Source organism: Odocoileus virginianus, unplaced genomic scaffold, assembly GCF_023699985.2.
Source record: "Odocoileus virginianus isolate 20LAN1187 ecotype Illinois unplaced genomic scaffold, Ovbor_1.2 Unplaced_Contig_7, whole genome shotgun sequence".
Lineage (NCBI taxonomy): Eukaryota > Metazoa > Chordata > Mammalia > Artiodactyla > Cervidae > Odocoileus > Odocoileus virginianus.
This window is the reverse complement of record NW_027224324.1, coordinates 887,318-905,793: the sequence shown is the minus strand read 5'-3', so window position 1 is coordinate 905,793 and position 18,476 is coordinate 887,318. Positions and strand designations below refer to the sequence as shown.

The following is an 18,476-nucleotide window of genomic DNA, read 5'->3' as shown; positions in this document are numbered from 1 at the left end:
TGTGAAAGCAGTACCTCTATCATCAAACAGAAGAAAGACTTGAAAGACAGGAATCCTTAGTGCCACACCTGGCAGAGGGGACACATGCTATGTCATTACTGGCATTTGGAAAAGAAGTCAAAGAGGAGACTTGGGGTTTAAATAGGGAAGTTTCCCAAGGGTTAATGAGAAAAACCAAGAGATCCCCAACACAGGATTATAATGTACTTTTAAGCCTAAACTATTATTTGCATCATTATCAAGGTGACTTTTTATACCAAAGTAAGATGAATATGAAATATATCTAGAAAATATGTTGTATAATGTTTTTATCCCCATGTTATCTATATAATACTATACTTTATCTGTGCACCAAAACATCTATATTTACTGACAAGCAATTAAAGGAGGTACTGGGAGATCTTCTATCACAATTAGAGAAACTAGACAAAGAAAGAAAAGTTGATACTGAGTTGTGGCTTTTTGTTGTTCTTAAACAGCCTCAACACATCACACGTGAGGCAGAAGAGGGAAACCCTGGACAGGAGAACACCACTTTATGAAAATGAAAGATTCAGTTTATGTGAGAATGCATCTCCATTTGACTCCATACCTTGGGATAAAGAAGCCTAATTAGGCTTAAAATTTGTAAGCTTAGTACTTTAGATATAGAATATTTAGAAATCAAATGAAAAAGTAATTTATTGTTTAGCTTGAGGGCAGTATCTATTATTTAAATATAAGAGCAGTCTAGACAAGATTTTGATAATATCAAAGCAGCAATATTTTAAGCCAAACACAAGATTTTAACATAATCATTTAATAAAACACAAACTGTCAGCCATTTCTATAATTGTTTGATGAATGATAAACATATATAGTCTTCTTAAAAATGAACTTACATGATCAAATCGTAGAACAGGCTCATTGGCATTATCAAAATTATATACTTCCACCATTCCATCATCTCTTCCAACAAGTAAATCTTTAACCCCATCACCCACAATGTCAAAGCTGTCAACACACAAAATACCTTTAAAAAAAGGTAAGTGATAAATTAGCAATAATACTGATATTGCAGTCAAATATACTAACTATGAATGAAAAAAATCTATATATCAGAGTAGGGAAAAAAAAACCCCAGTAAATTACAACTATAGCAATAACTTCCTAATTAAATTCCCTGTCTCTAATTTCGACCTACTCCCAGGCAAATCCACTCTCTATGGAGTGTTTTTGTTTTAGTTTTGGTAAATTAGATCACATCATATTCCCACTTACAGTTTTCCAATGACTCCCCACTGCACCTAGACTAAAATTCAAACCCTTTAACAAGGCTCCCAAGGACCTACATGACTTGGCCTTAGCCTACCTCTGACTTCATTCATTTCATGCCATATTTAGCCACACTGGTCTTCCTTCTGCTCCTCAAATGAATTGAATTTACCTCTGCCTCAAGTTCTCTGCCTTTATTTTTTCCTTTTCCCAGACATTCTTTTCCCTTAAATGTTTTGCATTGTTAACACATTTTCTCATCAATCAGATTTCATGCTGTATTTATAAATAGCCACCCAAATTTACCCAAATTTACCAAGTCAGATAAAAACTCCCCTTAGAAAGGTATAAATTCCTTAGACAAAAAGGAATATTCTCTGATCTCATTGCACTTCTTTGACTCATACCAAATACTCCCAAATTCTAATTAATTTCCTACAGCAAACAATGAAAACTGGATTTGAGCAGAGATTGATGTTATAGATAAACATTAGCCCATAAAAGCCCACCCATCCCAAAATACTGTCAGTATATCCTGTGCATGCTCAGCAGTTGAGTTATGCCTGACTCTTTCCAACCCCCTGGACTGTAGCCCACCAGGCTCCTCTGTCCATGGGACTGTCCAGGCAGGAATACTGGAGTGGGTTGCCACATCCTACTCCAGGGGATCATCCTGATCCACAGACTGAATCGGTATCTCTTATGTTTCCTGCACTGGCAGGTGGATCCTTTACCACTGAGCCCCATTAGTACATCTTACTTTAAAAAGTTACAGCAGAACTGATAGACCTGCTAAATATACAAACAGTAAATAAACATGTGGTGGCTCTGTACATTGCTAGGTCTGCTCTACCTTATGAATAAAGAAAGCAGGATGAACTATACAATGCAGGTGGATCTATTTATCTGTTTGGGGCCGAGCACCATGCAGCAGGCAAGGTCTTAGTTCTCCGACAGGGATCAAACTCATGCTCTTGGAAGTGAAAGCATGAAGTCCTAACCACTGGACTGCCAGGGAATTCCCAGGATATTCTATTCAATAATCACTAAAATTCAGAATCAGAGTTATATAAAAAACATACCGCCCCTCTTTTTCTCATTTCGAATTTCCCACTTGTGGATTGGTTTGGTTGTAGTGATCTGAATAAGCCCAAGTTTTCCATCTGACGTTCCAAACAAAAGGTCTTCTCCAGAGTCACCTAGTTACAATTAAAGTCAACATATTACGGTTATCTCATAGCTCACACTATTCCTTTAAAATTAAAATACTTTCATATATATTGGCTTCCATATAAAAATCTCATTTAAAATATTATGAAAAGACAGATTTTAATTAATTTACTTATTTTAGAAAGATGGTTATACATTCACAGAATTTTATAACCATAAGAGATGGTTTCCTCATTAACTAATTTTAAGATGAGGAAACTGAAAAGTAAAGTTCAGTGACTCATTACGGTTAGCTACTGGCAAGTTAGAAGACAACTTTCTCTATTTCAGTTCAAGTTCTTTTTACAGTTTCCCATTTTCACTTAATATATAGTTAAATGATTAAAACCCTGAAACATCTAAACTTAAATAACATAACTCACTCCCTTATTTGATTGTCAAAAATCAAACCCTGATTACCGCCATTTCCATTGTGTAGGGCTAAAACAGTAGGTGGACCAGGAACTTCAATTTCATACATCACATCAGATCCCTGAAGGAGAACAAGTATTTTAAAACTAAAACAGAATACAAATTGAAAATATTTATAATAAAAGGATTCATGGATAACATCAATATTTATATAAAGAACTCTAGAATAAAACTATTGAAAAAAACTAGATTGTGAATATTAACTTTTATTTGTTAGCAACTTTGCATGTTGACTCATTTTATATATATATATAAAAAGAGCAAGGAAATAAGTATTTCAAGTATCCTCCACTTTGAATAATTTTCATTTTAGGTACTTTGCATGAAAACTTGACACTGGTAAAGTTCCCTATCAAAACTTTCTAGGAACAAGCTTTTTCTTCTGCCCTAACTTGGGGCACATTCAAACAGACTCAAAGTTATTTCCTAAGGAAAATTCTGGCCTTGCCTTTGTGTATCTCCAAAACCCACTCCAGAAAGAGGCAGAATGCCCTGCTATTTAGATAAGAAAACAAGTTAGATTCTGTCTTTTTTTCACTTTTGTCACTTATTAATGCTTTAATTTGGTGCAGAGTATTTGTGAAGCTGTTAAAGAATGAGGTAGAAGTATTAAATTCACATAGAAAAAATACAATAAATCTCTCAATGAAGAAACATTTGCAAAATTACAGTAAATCTGATATACTATTTTGTTTAAAGATTTTAAATACATATAGAATATGAGTCATATGCTTTATACTTTATTTAAAATAACATTAAATATTCACAGATATCTGTATCTAACTATATAAACACAAAACTGTATCTAACTATATAAACACAAACTGTTTTAAAAAGGCTACCTTTGGGGTAATGGATTGCATACAGAGGCAGAGGGGGAGTAGGGAAAAGTGTGCAGGTCGGAGGAAAGACTTCAACTTTTTACTTTCCACAGTAAGCACATGGATCACTGGTTAAACAAAGCAGAATCCTAGAGTTCAGTCAGATCAATTTCTAAATAGATGTGAGTCAGCTCCTATTAAAAGCCTTACTCAAACAACTCATATTTGGGAGCATAGGCTAGGGGAAAGATCAATCATTCATGCTCCTAGAGAGAACCTTGAACATTAACTACCCACAGGGAAAAAAAAAAGAACTGATGTCTAAACATGGAGCTGATTCATTTGCTGTACAGCAGAAGCTAGCACAACACCGTAAAGCAAATAAACATCAATAAAAATTAATTTTAGAAAGGGGGGGCTGATGCTGAGAAATGGCCATCTGGTAGTACAGAATAAATAGCTAGACTTTTTGTTCAACTGCACTATCATCATCCTAAATTTTGATCCAATTAATTCATCCATTATATTTATGTTTAAACTTTCATTACATTTTTGTCATTTACATTTAAACTTTGTTTTATGGGTCCTGGATGTGTGTATGTGTGTGTGAGAGAGAGTGTGTCTATTTTATTGAAAGTCACTTTCAGAATTCTTTGGTGGTCCAGTGGTTAGGACATTGCACTTTCACTGCCAAGGGTCTGAATTCAATCCTTGATCAGGGAACTAACACCCCACAAGCTGCACAGCAAGGTCAAAACAAAAAAAAGTCACTTTCAAGAAGACAGTTGTAACTAGTATTATTAATAACAATGGCCTTAAATAATTGCTTTAGTCAATTACAGTTTTTAATAGGAATATAAATAATAAATGATTTTTCAAATATTTACTGCATGCTTATTCTGTTCAACATACTGTCATAAATGCTGGATAAACTCAGATGATACAATCTTGATCTCAACTCTCCCTTGTTAAAGCCTAATACCTTCTCCCCAACCCAACTTCCTCTTTTAGTTTGATTTTTGTGGAGAGGAGAGGGTGATAGAAACATTCAGAAAACTAAGATTATGGCATCCGGTCCCATCACGTCATGGCAAATAGATGGGGAAACAGTGGAAACAGTGGCTGACTTTATTTTTTTGGGCTCCAAAATCACTGCAGATGGTGACTGCAGCTATGACCAACCTAGACAGCGTATTAAAAAGCAAAGACATTACTTTGTCGACAAAGGTCCGTATAGTCAAAGCTATGGTTTTTCTAGTAGTCATGTATGGATGTGAGAGTTGGACCATAAAGAAAGCTGAGTGCCAAAGAACTGATGCTTTCGAACTGTGGTGTTGGAGAAGACTCTTGAGAGTCCCTTGGACTGCAAGGAGATCCAACCAGTCCATCCTAAAGGAAATCAGTCCTGAATATTCATTGGAAGGACTGATGCTGAAACTGAAACTCCAATACTTTGACCACCTGATGTGAAGAACTGACTCATTAGAAAAGACCCTGATGCTGGGCAAGACTGAAGGCAGGAGGAGAAGGGGACGACAGAAGATGAGATGGTTGGATGGCATCACTGATTTGATGGACATGAGTTTGAGCAAGCTCCAGGAGTTGGTGATGGACAGGGAAGCCTGGTGTGCAGCAGTCCATGGGGTCACAAAGAATCAGACACGACTGAGAGACTGAACTGAACTGAGGGTGAGAGACGAAAAAAAAATAAAAGTGGGGAAGTAAATGTAGCAAAGGTACTACATTCTAATTGAACTAACTCAGCTATCATGTATGGGGTGAAGGGGACAAAAGTGTCCTTTTTTCCATATATGCCTCTCTAAAAACTTGCTGAAGATTTCAACACACTTGCCTCAAGTAAAAAAAAAAAATATTAGTCAAGTAAAACATTAAAAAAAAATTTCAGGTATAATTTTAAGATATTTAAAGTGGTAGTGGTCACTAAAGTAATTTATCTCAATTATACATTGTTCATCAATATTTACATGCCTAAATTATGAAAAACTATAAAAATGCAAACAACAGTAACCTGTAAAACTCGGAGTACTCTGTCCTGGCAGGCCAACACCGGTACTTCACGAAGGAGTCTTTCCACTGGAAGGCAGATGACATCATTGATTTTGTCCCCAGAAAGGTAATAATGTTGGTCTTTGCAGTCACAATAATGGTTATAGATGTAACTTGCACTGAGAAAAAGGTCTGAGCCAGATATGTGCCTGAGAGTAGGAAAAGTAATTTAAGACATCCACATTTTTAAAAATAAGCATCAGAAACTCCTGAATTATTTTCAGAGATGAAAACAAAAGTTTATTTATTTACAGTTTACTATCATTTTATCATAGACTCAGAGAACACAGTTTGTTTTCATTTCCCATACTTAATTTCTAGACTTTTGGTACAGCCATGATTTTGTAAGCTGAAAATGAGGTTCTTAAGGTCTCGAGCTTCTCAAAAATTGAGTTCAGAAAAACTGTAAACAAAGACGTGATAATGGTAATTCACCTGTCTATACCTGAAGACAATTAATATATCAAAAAGTAGGTTTCTTTTCAATGTGTGCTATGTGCCAAGCACTGTCATAAGTGACTTAAATATATTAGCTCAATCCTCATAACTCTATAAACTAGGAACAATTATTCCTTTTTAAGAGGAATAATATTAATAAAATGTGAAGTGACTTGCCTAAACACACAGCAGACAGTAGACTGGATTGCAGCTCAGGTAGCTTTAACTCGACAGTTACCTTTCTTGCATGCTCAGTCACTCAGTTGTGTCTGACTCTTTGCAAGCCCATGGACTGTAGCCCACCAGGCTCCTCTGTCCATGGAATTTTCCAGGCAAGAATACTGGAATGAGTGAGTGAGTTGCCATTTCCTACTCCATATCTTTCTTACTACCACACTAAATAGAATAAGGCTATCTAAACAGAATCTACCTGAAACTAAATAATAAACAGTGGAAAAAAATGATTTCATTAGAATTTTAAGTTGAAAAAAGAAGTTCATTTAAAATTATATTTAATAAAATGTATATAATCATAAATATATTCTAATTCTTAGAATGAATCAAGTTTTCATTGGGGGAGGTAAAATATTTGACAAAAATTATATACTAGTATATTATTTTCATTAGATAGCTATCATCAATTGTGATCATAAAGAGTATATTTATTTGAATGTAAATATCTGGAGAGTTTTTTCACTTCTTTTATACTTTGGTTATGAATCATAACTGAATATAAATACTATAAATGTCTTGAAAAGATTTCAATAACCAATTGATTATATATTGATTCCAGGTCAAATTCAGTTTCTGACTCATAAAGTATTTTTAGTTATTTCCTAGATAACCTATTAAGATATGATACTTAATCAGATGTTTGTCACCTATCCAAAATATTGTAAATGAACATGTAAAAATAAAGAGAGAATAAACATACATAGCTTTAATGCTTTCAGTGAGGTTTGTTTCAAAAGAGAGGAACTGTTTTCCTCTCTTTGTGAAGCCTCTAATTTCAGATCCTGCAGCAACAAAAATTTTCTCCTGGGGTGTATTAAGAACCCCTCCTAGTTCCAATCTTGCAATCTTCTGCCCAGGTAAAGTCTTGAACACTGTCTGCAAAAATTGTTAAGGGAAAAATTAAGTACAGAAACTTATTGTAAATATTTTCCTTTACCATAAAAAATGTGGTGATTTTAAACTTACAAAAGTTTATAGTTTTACTATATAGGAAAACTTGTAGATAGAAATGTGCTTACTTCAATCATCTTGTGGATTTTTTTTGCTAAATATCTTCACACATTATAATGTTTATTCCCACACATATTTCAATAACATCATTAAAATCTAAATTCTTGCAACTCAAAGTAGGGCTCACTAAGCAGCAGCACAGCATATTTTCCTTATTAGAAATTCAGACCCTCAGGCTCAACTGCAGATCTGCTGAATGAGAATCTGCATTTTACCGAGACTCCCCATCTGGTTCCAATGGACATGATTTTACACTTTAATCATCTTTTTATGGGCTTCCCTGGTGACTCAGCTGGCTAAGAATCTGTCTGCAATGCAGGAGACCTGGGTTTGATTCCTGGCTTGGAAAGATCCCCTGGAGAAGGAAATGGCTACCTCCTCCAGTATTTTAATCATCTTTTTAAAACTAATTTCTCATGGTTCCCTTACAATTTTACCAATTTTAGTAGTATAAACAAAGGAACAGAATTTACTGAAAACCCGAGTGTATAACTTCATATCTCTCTAATTGGAAGTATTTGCATTATTAATTTCTATTTTATTATTGGCATTGGTTTCTTCCTTCACCCTCAATGCCTTTATACACAGAGAATAAAGTATCTGGAAGAATATATGGATAATGGAAACACTGAGTTTCTGATAGTTTTTACCGGCTCCATCTTTTTGCAAATTCCATATAACGTATAATGAAGATAAGCGTTCACATCTCAGACCTATCACTTTAAAACTACAGTCTGTGTACATGATAATGTAATAATCACTCCGTGACGAGCCTGTATTAAGTGGTAAAGATGATGCTATGGTCACGTCCAGGTTGCGCTCTGTTATGTAAGACTCTATCTTAGCAGACTGGACAGACTTTCCCATTGGCCTGAAGAAGCAGGTTGCCAAGTTGTGAGAGGGCCTGTGAGAAGACCACACGGCCAGGAAGTGTGGGGGCCTCACATGATGAAAGCAGGCCTGGGCCTATAGACAGCAATAAAGTGGGGATCTCAGTTCAATAAAAATAAACAACTGAATTCTTTAAACAACCATGTGGGCATGGAATAGGACCCTGAGCTGCAGAAAGAAATTGAGCCTGGCTAACATCTATGTTGCAGCCACATGAGGCCTCGAGGCTGGATTCCTGTCTCTGAGAGATAATAAATGTGTTTCATTGTTAGCCCCTAAATTTGAGGTAATTTGTTACACAGCAGAAAAAAACTAATATATCACCTTAGAATGTCAAATATGTTTTACAAACAGCTAGCAAATGACTCTTATGCTGCCTGAAGTCTCATACTTCATATCACTACTTCCTTTAACCCATTTTTCATTGTGCTTTAGAAAAAGCTCAACCTGGGAGTATTCAAAACATACACATACCACTGCTTCTCCCTTCTTCATGCCAAAGCACATAACTACTCCATCATGATCTCCAACAACCACCTGTAACAGATTGAAGAGAATCTAAAATCACTGTTATTATGCCTTATTAACTTATATGGGGAAAACAAGATCCACAATATATAAATTATAGTTTTAAAAAATAGAGATCAGAAAACCTAGTAAAGACAGCCCTATAAGAAAATATTCACTAAAGAATTATAAGAAAGGGCCAAAGAGAAGCCCGTGGGAGTTGTTACAGAAGTAGCTGGTTTCCTACAAGGTAAAGAGAACGAGAGAATACAGATGGATTTGGCAAGGAGGTGACTTTTTCCCCATCACCAGGGCATAAGAATGTTGTAAGATTAATTTTTAAAACATTATCAAAATAAGTTTGTGACAGACCTATTTGATATTTTTAAAAGCTTTTTTAGTTTTTTTAATTTTTATTGAATAGTTGATTTACCTATATTATTGAATATAGTTGATTCAACTATATTGAATATAGTTGATTTATTGAATATAGTTGATTTTTAAATATTTATTGAATATAGTTGATTTATTATATTGAATATAGTTGATTTTATTGAATACAGTTGATTTTATTGAATATAGTTGATTATACTGAATATAGTTGATTGAATATAGTTGATTTATAGTTGATTTAAATAAAAGCTTTTGCACAGCAAAGGAAACCATAGGAAAAAAGAAAAGAAAATCATCTATCGAAAGGGAGAAAGTATTTGCAAATAATACAAGTAATAAAGGGTTAATATAAAAAATATATAAACAGCTCATACGACTTAATATTAGAAACACAACCTGATTAAAAAATGGGCAGAAGACCTGAATAAACATTTTTCCAAAGAGGACATGCAGATGACCAACAGGCACATGAAAAGATGCTCAACATCACTAATCATCAGAGAAATACAAATCAAAACCACAATGAGATATCACCTCACACCTGTCAGAATGGCTATCATCAAAAAGAACACAAATAACAAATGCTGACAAAGATGTGGAGAAAAGGAACCCTTGTACACTGTTGGTGGGAATATAAATTGGTGCAGTCACTGTAGAAAACATATTGAATTTTCTCAAAAAACTAAAAATAGAACTACTACATGACCCAGCAATCCCACTCCTGGGCATATATCTGAAAAAAACCAAAAACATGAATTCAAAAAGATACAGGCACCCCAATGTTCATGGCACTGTTTATCATTGCCAAGATACAGAAACAACATAAGTGTCCATTAACAGATGAATGGATAAAGAATACTACTCAGTCATAAAAAAGAATGAAATTTTGCCATTTGCAACAACATGGATGGACTTAAAGGGCATTATGCTAAGTGAAATAAGTCAGACAGAGAAAAACAAACCATATATCATTTGTATGTGGAATTTGGAAAACTCAGCAAATTAGTGAATATAACAAAAAGTAGCAGAGTCACAAATATAGAAAACAAACTACCAGGTGTTACCAGTGGGGACAGGAAAGGAGGAGAGGCAACACAGGAGTCGGGATTAAGAGATACAAACCAGTGTGTATAAAATTAGGTACAAGGATATACAGTGTAACACAGAAAACAGAGCCAATATGTTATAATAACTATAGATGGAATATAATGTTTAAAAATTATGAATCACTTTATTGCAAACCTGTGACTTACATAATATTGTACGCCAACTATATTTCAATAAAAAATAAACAAAATAATCAAGTGATCTTAAAAATACTATAAATCAGTCCTAAAACCAAAAAGTTTGAAAAGTGTTGCTTTAGTAGACTGAATACAAGAAATGATAATCAAAAATCTGTTGATTTATCTTGATAAAATGTATTATATGGTAATACTGCATTTATTTTGCAGCTATTAAAGAATCCCATTAGTCTACTAAGAAATTATATTGTCTTACAGAAATTACAGGATTAATATTTCTATAAAAATAATCAATATTGTTAGTTAAATATAAAGTTTTAAAAATTACTCTTAAAAATATGACAAAGTTTTTTAAAAGTATTTTCTCTACAGCATATTGTGTTTTATATTTCTTTTTTTATATATACAATCTGGCATGCACAAGCACACGCAGGGAAAATTATTCCCAGAAAAATGGAACATAGTTTTCAACTAGTTTGCTAATACTACTTACTGACTGTACATGATACTTATAATGTACAAGAAAATTACTGTATATAAGTGTCCCTTGGTATTTCAACCTCTGTTCAAATTAACAGAAATCCATTTCCACTTTAGCTTTGAAATTAAAAAAAAAACTTACCAATAAAGAGGGGCATATAAACCTCTGTAAGAGCTAGAGAGATATGGCGGAATCAGCGTCTCTACATTACCTTTTGTGTGGCTGTATGTTTTGAGGCAGGAAGTAGCTTCATAGTCTTCTGAGAGGTCACCCCCACCTAAGGAAACACATCAGCTGCCTAGTGAATGTTTTCTGATACACTAATTTAAAGTTATACCTCAAAGAGTAAAAGGACCAGCAGATTCTAATCATAGTAAGCCTTAGTTTTTTAATTACAATTAGTGATATGAAATAACTGTTATCAGCAGTGAACTTATTTTCTAATGAAATATGCCACAAAAGTCAGAATATAGGAAACAATCAAAAGCAGTAAAATTCACGCTATAAAGCTGTCAAGTCAAACATAATTATGTGACATTACTGGTAAGGTACTTCACACATAAAAATTATATCTAGAAGCCTTTTTTTTACAACTTCATACAGCTATTAAAGAAGAGTTTGTAATGAAAAATCTTTAGAAATAGATTATTGAAAATGAAACAGAGAAGATTTTTGCTAAGACAGCAACATGCTGATGACAACGACATCCAATCTAACTGATGATGAAGATCATTTTACAAAAGGTACAGAAGATGAAAACAGCATGGTTTGCTCAGCAGAGAAATGTCACTAGTTGGGCATGGTTAGGGGAGGAGAATGGGACCAAAGGGAGAGAAATTGAGACAATAGACCATGAAAGAATTTACATATTGTGCATACAGATCTATCCTGTTATTCTGTATTCTATGGAATAGTGTTAAAATTTAAACTAGTCTACTTAGATTTGTATTTTTGAAACATCAGTCTAGCCAGTGTTGTGAAGGATGGCTTGGAGGGAGGTGAGGATGGAGGCTATTTCCATTATCCAAGAGATGAGGACTAAACTGGGGATAACAGAGATGGAAGGAGAAAACGTGACAGATTCAGCAGATACTTTCGAGATAGAAACAGCAAAATGTGGTGACCAGATGTATATGGAAGATATTAAGGTGGGAAGTATCCGGCATAAGTCTCAAGTGGCAGGACAAACATTTGTACCATTAGCCAAAAGAGGGTTACTGGGAAAGGGGATGGAGAAGAGGGAAAGTCTAGGGCTAAAATACTGAGAGGCAGGGTGGTGTAACAGAGATTTTGTTTCACAGAGGAACCGCATCCGTTTGGCTATTGTGCAAATTGCCTTCTCAGAATCCCTTTGATCGTCACGTACCGACTTTGAGAATTTTTGTGAAGGAAAATATATCTGAAGTTCCAGTACTTTGGCCACCTGATGCAAAGAGCTGACTCACTGGAAAAGACCCTGATGCTGGGAAAGACTGAGGGCAGGAGAAGGGGATGACAGAGGATGAGATGGTTGGATGGCATCACCTACTCAACAGATATGAGTTTGAGCAAGCTCCAGGAGACAGTGAAGGACAGGGAAGCCTGGCATGTTGCATGCAGTCCACGGGGTCCCAAAACGTCTGACACGACTGAGCGACGAAAACAACAAAATATATGTACAAAAGGTAAGCTCTGAGAATAAACTAGACCCTCGAAAACGGCTACCATTGCTTTTATTACGATCCGAGTCGCCAGGTCCAGCCCACAGTAAGAAATACGTGTCTGGCCCTGGGGACGAGAGACTGGGTAGAGAAGGAGAGTCAGGAGTTTGAACCCCACAGGTAGCTGCAGCCAGAAGGGCGGAGAAGCGCCTTGGGGAGGAATCCGGGATCGCGTCAGGACACTCGGAGCATCTGCAGGACGCCGGCCCACGGGGCGGGGCGGCGGTTCTCTTCTTCCCAAGTGCCGGTGGACCGGCCCCGCGGACAAGCCTGTGCGGACGGCGTCTGGAGGGCTCCACTCACACCCGCTCCTTCGCCGCTCGGCTCCCACAGACCGCAACCAACGGCAGTGGAAGGGTCGAATCCTCTCTTAGAGCGGGGCTCACCTCGCGCAGCGTCGGCCCCAACCCCTCAGGTTTACCTGCAAATAATCCGCTCGGTTTAGATTCAGATCCATGACGGCGGCACGGACGCGGCGGACAGCGCCGGGCCAGGTAAGGTGGGTCAGAGAGCGCGGTATCGCAGGCCTCAGGGGAAAATGCTCGCGACTCCTTTGAGGGGTAACGCCAGCTACTGCGGGTTCAGCGGGGGATGCAAGGGCGAAGCGTCAGGGCAGCGGCGTCCTGCGTGACGTCAGGACGTTCCTGCGATTGGGCTCCGGAGGGATTAAGCCCCGCCCACCTCCCGACAGACCGCCCACTGACTGAACCCGCTCCAATGAGAGGCGGAGAGCAAAGGAGGGCGGGGTTCAGGAGACAGCGGTTGAGTGGTTTCCAGGGAGACTGAGACGCTGACGAGCTACGACGCTGCTGCTGCTCGTAGCCCCGTCTAAGTCTTTGTGTGTGGAGCCCTGACTTGAAGCCAGGGTAGATTCTGACCTTTTTCACCGCCCCTGGAAAGGATCACTCACAGAAATGTTTCACCGCTGTAGGAGTTAGTTTACAAGCAGCAGTTCTCGAACTTTTGGCCCTAGGACCCCTTTACAAAGCTCTTATAAACTGTTGAGGACTCCAAAGACGTTTGTTTATATGAATTATCTGTTGATACCAAGTAGAACTAAATTTCTAAAAAAATATTAAAAAATGATGAACTCATTATGTATATATTTTAATGAAAAATCATTCTTTTCTAAAATAAAAGTAAAAAGACTGGCTTTGTTTGCAAATCTATTGACTGCCCACCTGAAAAGTAAGCGAGTGAGTCCCAGATCTACTTCTGCATACCATCTATTGGTATAGGTAGTTTTTGTTGTTGTTAGTATATGAAGAAAATGAAGTCCAAACTCAACAACTGGTAGTTTTTGAAAAGTTAGTTGCAGTGTGGAATGTGGCTTCATTTAACAAACAGACTTTTGAGGATGTTGTATTATGTCATCAAAGATTCCATCAGAAAAATTTTGAAGTGTTGGAAAGTTTTCAGCCTCAGATGATGGACACAAATTCTAATGTGTGCTTAAAAGTTTGAATTTTAAGCATTGGCAACAAATGTCAATTATTTTCCTTTAAGTGATAGTTTCTCTTCTTGAATTAACAAGGAAGTGTATGCCAAGTTGCCAAGTCTAAATAATCATAATTTGCCTGTCAGTCATGCTTTAAAAAAGAATGTACCTTGAAAAAAATCAGTGAATTCAGCCAGCAACTCAAATAATCTACCAAGTGCTTTTCCTTGAAACAACTAATGTACTTCTGTATTCACTAGAAATTCTTTGTGCATACTTCACATGTCACCCCACAGAATATTAAAAAAGATAATCCAGCATAGAGACTTAAAATTAACTATTTCCACTGCTTCATAAAGGACATTTTTATTAATACGTGAAGCATTTGTTTCCTGTCGGTAACAAAGGAAAGAAGGACAAAATGACTACAACAGCAGTTTAAAGCCCTTACCTTGATCCAGGCTTAAGCACCACCAGTATTAACCCTTGCTTTTGTACCATCAGTACAAATGTAAACACAGTGAAAAGGGCAAATAGGATCTTAGTATTATGAAAATACCTTCAAAATCACAGATCTCCAAAAAGGCCTAAGGGATCCTCACACTACTGCTGGCCTGTCGTGGTGACCCAGGTCTGGGCACTGACATTCCTTGACTGACTTTCATCAGTCCGTCCTTTGCCTATCATACTCTGCCTGCAGAAATACTGCAAATGGATAAGTGGTCTCTGTGGTCTTTGAGGAGAGAGTTCACAAATGATTTCTGTGGTCTACTAAGGGAGAGTTCAGAAATGTTTGTGAAACAAGAATTAATCCCTTGAGAAGAGTTTCTTAAAAAAACAAAAGATTTCCTATCAGAGAGATCAGAGATGGTTCTACCTCAGTCCCGGGGTATTGCAGACAATGTTTTTCCGAGGCTAAAATAACTCTGTATGGAAATATATGACAATGCTTGAAGATGGCTTAGCTGTGTGGCAATTTGGAGAAAATATCAATTTAGACTCAATAAAAATACATATACATTGTAGAAGTAAATAGAAAAATAAAGCCATGAAGAAGATGAAATAGAAAATTTATAGAATTTTATGGAATGTAGGGGGTTGGAAGTTACATTACTTAAATAGGGCCACCATAATAAAGTACCACAAACTGAGTGGCTTACAGAACAGAAACTTACTTTCCTGTACGACCTCACAGACTAGGAGTACAAACTCAAGGTGTCAGCAGGGAGCCAAACCAGTCCTCGAAGTCACTTTTCTTCTTGGTGCATACACTGCACCTTCTCTCTGTCATCACGTGGTCTTCCCTCTGTGTTCTAATCTCCTCTAGTAAGGACACCAGTCGTGAAGGATAATGGATTACCCTAGTGACCTAATTTGAACTTAATCATCTCTTTAAAGGTCCTTTCTCCAAAAACAGTCACATTCTGAAGTACTAGGGGTTAGGACTTCAACAGATGAATTTGGAGATGAGGAGAGGAGCGGGGCGGGGCGTTGGTCTGTGGGAGTTCAGTGGCTGTTTCTCAGAGGACATGTGTCAGAAGGGGTTGGGAAGGAAGCAGGGACTCTGGCAGCTGGAGGGCGACCACTGGATGTCAAAGAAAAAGGTTTATAACAACAACAACAAAAGGAATAGAGGAAGCCACAAAGGAGAAAACAAATATGAAAAATAAAGATTAGACATTTCATGTGTCACAAAATTTGAAAATATAAAAATAAATGGGATAAATGTGTGCAGTTAGTATCCTTATAAACAATTCTTACAAATATTTTAAAAAGAAATACAATTATTCCAATCAGAAAAACATGAACAGACAATTCACAAAGAAGATGGCTGCTACACAACCGTGTGTGTTACCTTCACTTGTAATCAATAATACTAAAGATACATTTTTTTGCCTTTTGAATGAGAAAAGCATTTAAATGATACCACTATATATGCTGTAGAGAGAACATGAGCTCAACCATGATGCTTTAAACTACTAATAAAACCATTTTCAAAAGCAACTTAGTAATATGTATCCAAATCTACAAATTATGTGGCTATAGTTTTAACTCATAATTCCAATTTTGGATATTTAGTCTATGAAAACCACAAAAAAATAGGTTAGAAGCCACACTCAAGACATTATTTAAAACAGAGACCTAACTATCCACTAAGTAGGGAAATAGTGCATCCACTTTGTGGGCCGTTATGCAGCCATTGAAAGTGGTGACAGGGAAGAAGCTAAACAGACCTGGTCTCAACTGGAGTCTCTGCTGTGCTGAGTGCTGTGTTCTTTGCGACCCCATGGAATGTAGTCCGCCAGGCTCCTCCGTCCATGTGATTCTCCAGGCAAGAATACTGGAGTGGGTTGCCATGCCCTCCTTTAGAGGATCTTCCCAACCCAGGGATCAAACCCAGGTCTCCCTCATTGCAGGTGGATTCTTGACCATCTGAGCCACCAGGGAAGCCCAGCTGGAATCTAGCCGAAGCCTACATCCTTTCCAGAGTTCTGAAGCATGACTTGGAACAAAAGAGTTGGCCCTACCTTGACACAAGAAAACAGCACTTCATGCGTTCACGGAAATTGGTTGTTTACTACCAGACCAGGATGAGGCTGCTTTCTTTCAGCTGATGGCAATTCCCTGGGGAACAGGATAGTTTGGAACTATTAAGGAGCAAAGACTCAGGATCTCAGAGACACATACACTGGTCCATTAAAAGGGATCTGGGCAGGGGGGCATCCGTAGTAGCAATAGCATCTACCACGCCTTGGCATCACATCCTTCTCTTGAAGCTCACCCAGAAAGTATAAAGAGAGAAAAAATGTGAAGTATCAATAACATACTAATTTTACACACAATGCTGAGATCGGAGCCCCTGGGGAGATGACCCAAGAAGAGACTCTAAGGTAACAGACCACCAGCAAGGAAACTTTTGCTTCTGTGTGACATAAATGTTTGTTATATATTATTTTCATGTTAGACTGTGATTAATCTACAATATAAGCTCCAGGAGACTGGGGATTTTTGTCTGCTATTTACACTGATTTTTCCCCTTGAACATTATTAAACACCTATTAACATGCAATAAATATTGATTGAATAAATTAATTCATAAACTGAAAAAAATGCTAATTTTACACAAACATAATGGAAAAACAACCTATGTTGAGAGTTCTAGAATTGCAAAAGGCATGTACTAAAATATTAGATGTATGGACTCACATGAATTTTATCTTCACTCAAGACTCTAAGAATCCTAAACTAGCTGAATTTGACACTTTTACATTCCACATCTTTACACCCCAAACTATTACTTAGTATTCTGCTCCATAACTGTAATAAAAAATATTCACACTTGGAATCCTAAACAATACTATATGTAAGACAAAGTGTTGTATATCACGGAAGCTTCGTATCTTTACTGTTTTCATATAAAGTATGTTAACATATAGCAATGAAAAAATTCAGCATTTTATTCAGTTCTGAGGCATAACATAAAATACATAAAGTTTTTTAAATGTTTAAGACAAAATACTATTAGCATAGCACAAAAGTTAATGAAATATCCTACAATGGTAGCAAAAATGTATAAAGTTCTTTTCTTAATTTAGTTAAGTCTCCAAAAGTAGAAATTAAGAAATAATCTTTAAAGATTTTTATGTAGTTCCTTTAATGTTCATTTTTGTCTTCATGTCTAGAAAGCCTTTCTGTGTGATGTAGTGGCTGTTAAAATGCTATATATTTAATTGACTTTTAGAACCTATAAAATGATCTTTGAGCTATGACCATAATTTGTATTCTGGCATAGATTTGATAGGAACAGATGGAAGAGAATCAGGATGGTAATGAAAGATTTAAACCTAGCTGGTTAAAAAAGAATACTTTGCATATTTTATTGTCTATGAAAAGATGAGGGAGCTTACCAGCCTGTATCCCCTTTCCTAGTAGTCAAGAAGCCTCAATATTACCAGTGCTCAGCCCACTTACATAGTAAGTCAGATACAGACATATCACAATCTATTCTGTGTAACAAGTGTAACTGAAGTGCCTTGATTAAAAAAAAAGAGAGATGTTACTCAGCATAAGCAATGATGACAAGAGATGCCTCAAAGGGAAGTGAAGCACCCCTGGTGATGCTTGGCCATGCCTCTCCAGGTACGTGGCCTTTGCTTCATTCCTTCCCAAGGTGTACCCTCCAAAACTCGGAGTGTTGCTCACAGCCAAGATAAGAAGTCAGTTGCTGATGACTTATTAGCATTAAATCATCAGATGTAGAAATTAGGAGGTTATAACTAACAACCCTGCATACCCCTCAACTTAAAAGAAAATTTACCACCCTGCTGACTAAATTCACATTACTGAAAAACAACA

General features: G+C 36.7%; 1 protein-coding gene across 4 annotated transcripts in view; it reads right to left on the bottom strand.

The window, feature by feature from the left end:
* The window catches only part of BBS7 (Bardet-Biedl syndrome 7), a 37,326-nt gene extending 23,998 nt beyond the window's left edge, over nt 1–13,328 (bottom strand). For all 4 annotated transcript variants that reach the window (XM_070463849.1, XM_070463847.1, XM_070463848.1 and 1 more), the window contains exons 1-8: nt 13,104–13,328; nt 11,194–11,259; nt 8,832–8,894; nt 7,156–7,331; nt 5,746–5,932; nt 2,884–2,956; nt 2,337–2,453; nt 882–1,012 (exon numbers count right to left, since the gene is read on the bottom strand). In XM_070463849.1, the coding sequence (XP_070319950.1) occupies nt 882–1,012; nt 2,337–2,453; nt 2,884–2,956; nt 5,746–5,932; nt 7,156–7,331; nt 8,832–8,894; nt 11,194–11,259; nt 13,104–13,139 (849 nt within the window). In that variant the 5' untranslated portion in view covers nt 13,140–13,328. The remainder of the gene's footprint in view (nt 1–881; nt 1,013–2,336; nt 2,454–2,883; nt 2,957–5,745; nt 5,933–7,155; nt 7,332–8,831; nt 8,895–11,193; nt 11,260–13,103) is intronic.
* Nucleotides 13,329–18,476: the final 5,148 nt, after the last annotated feature.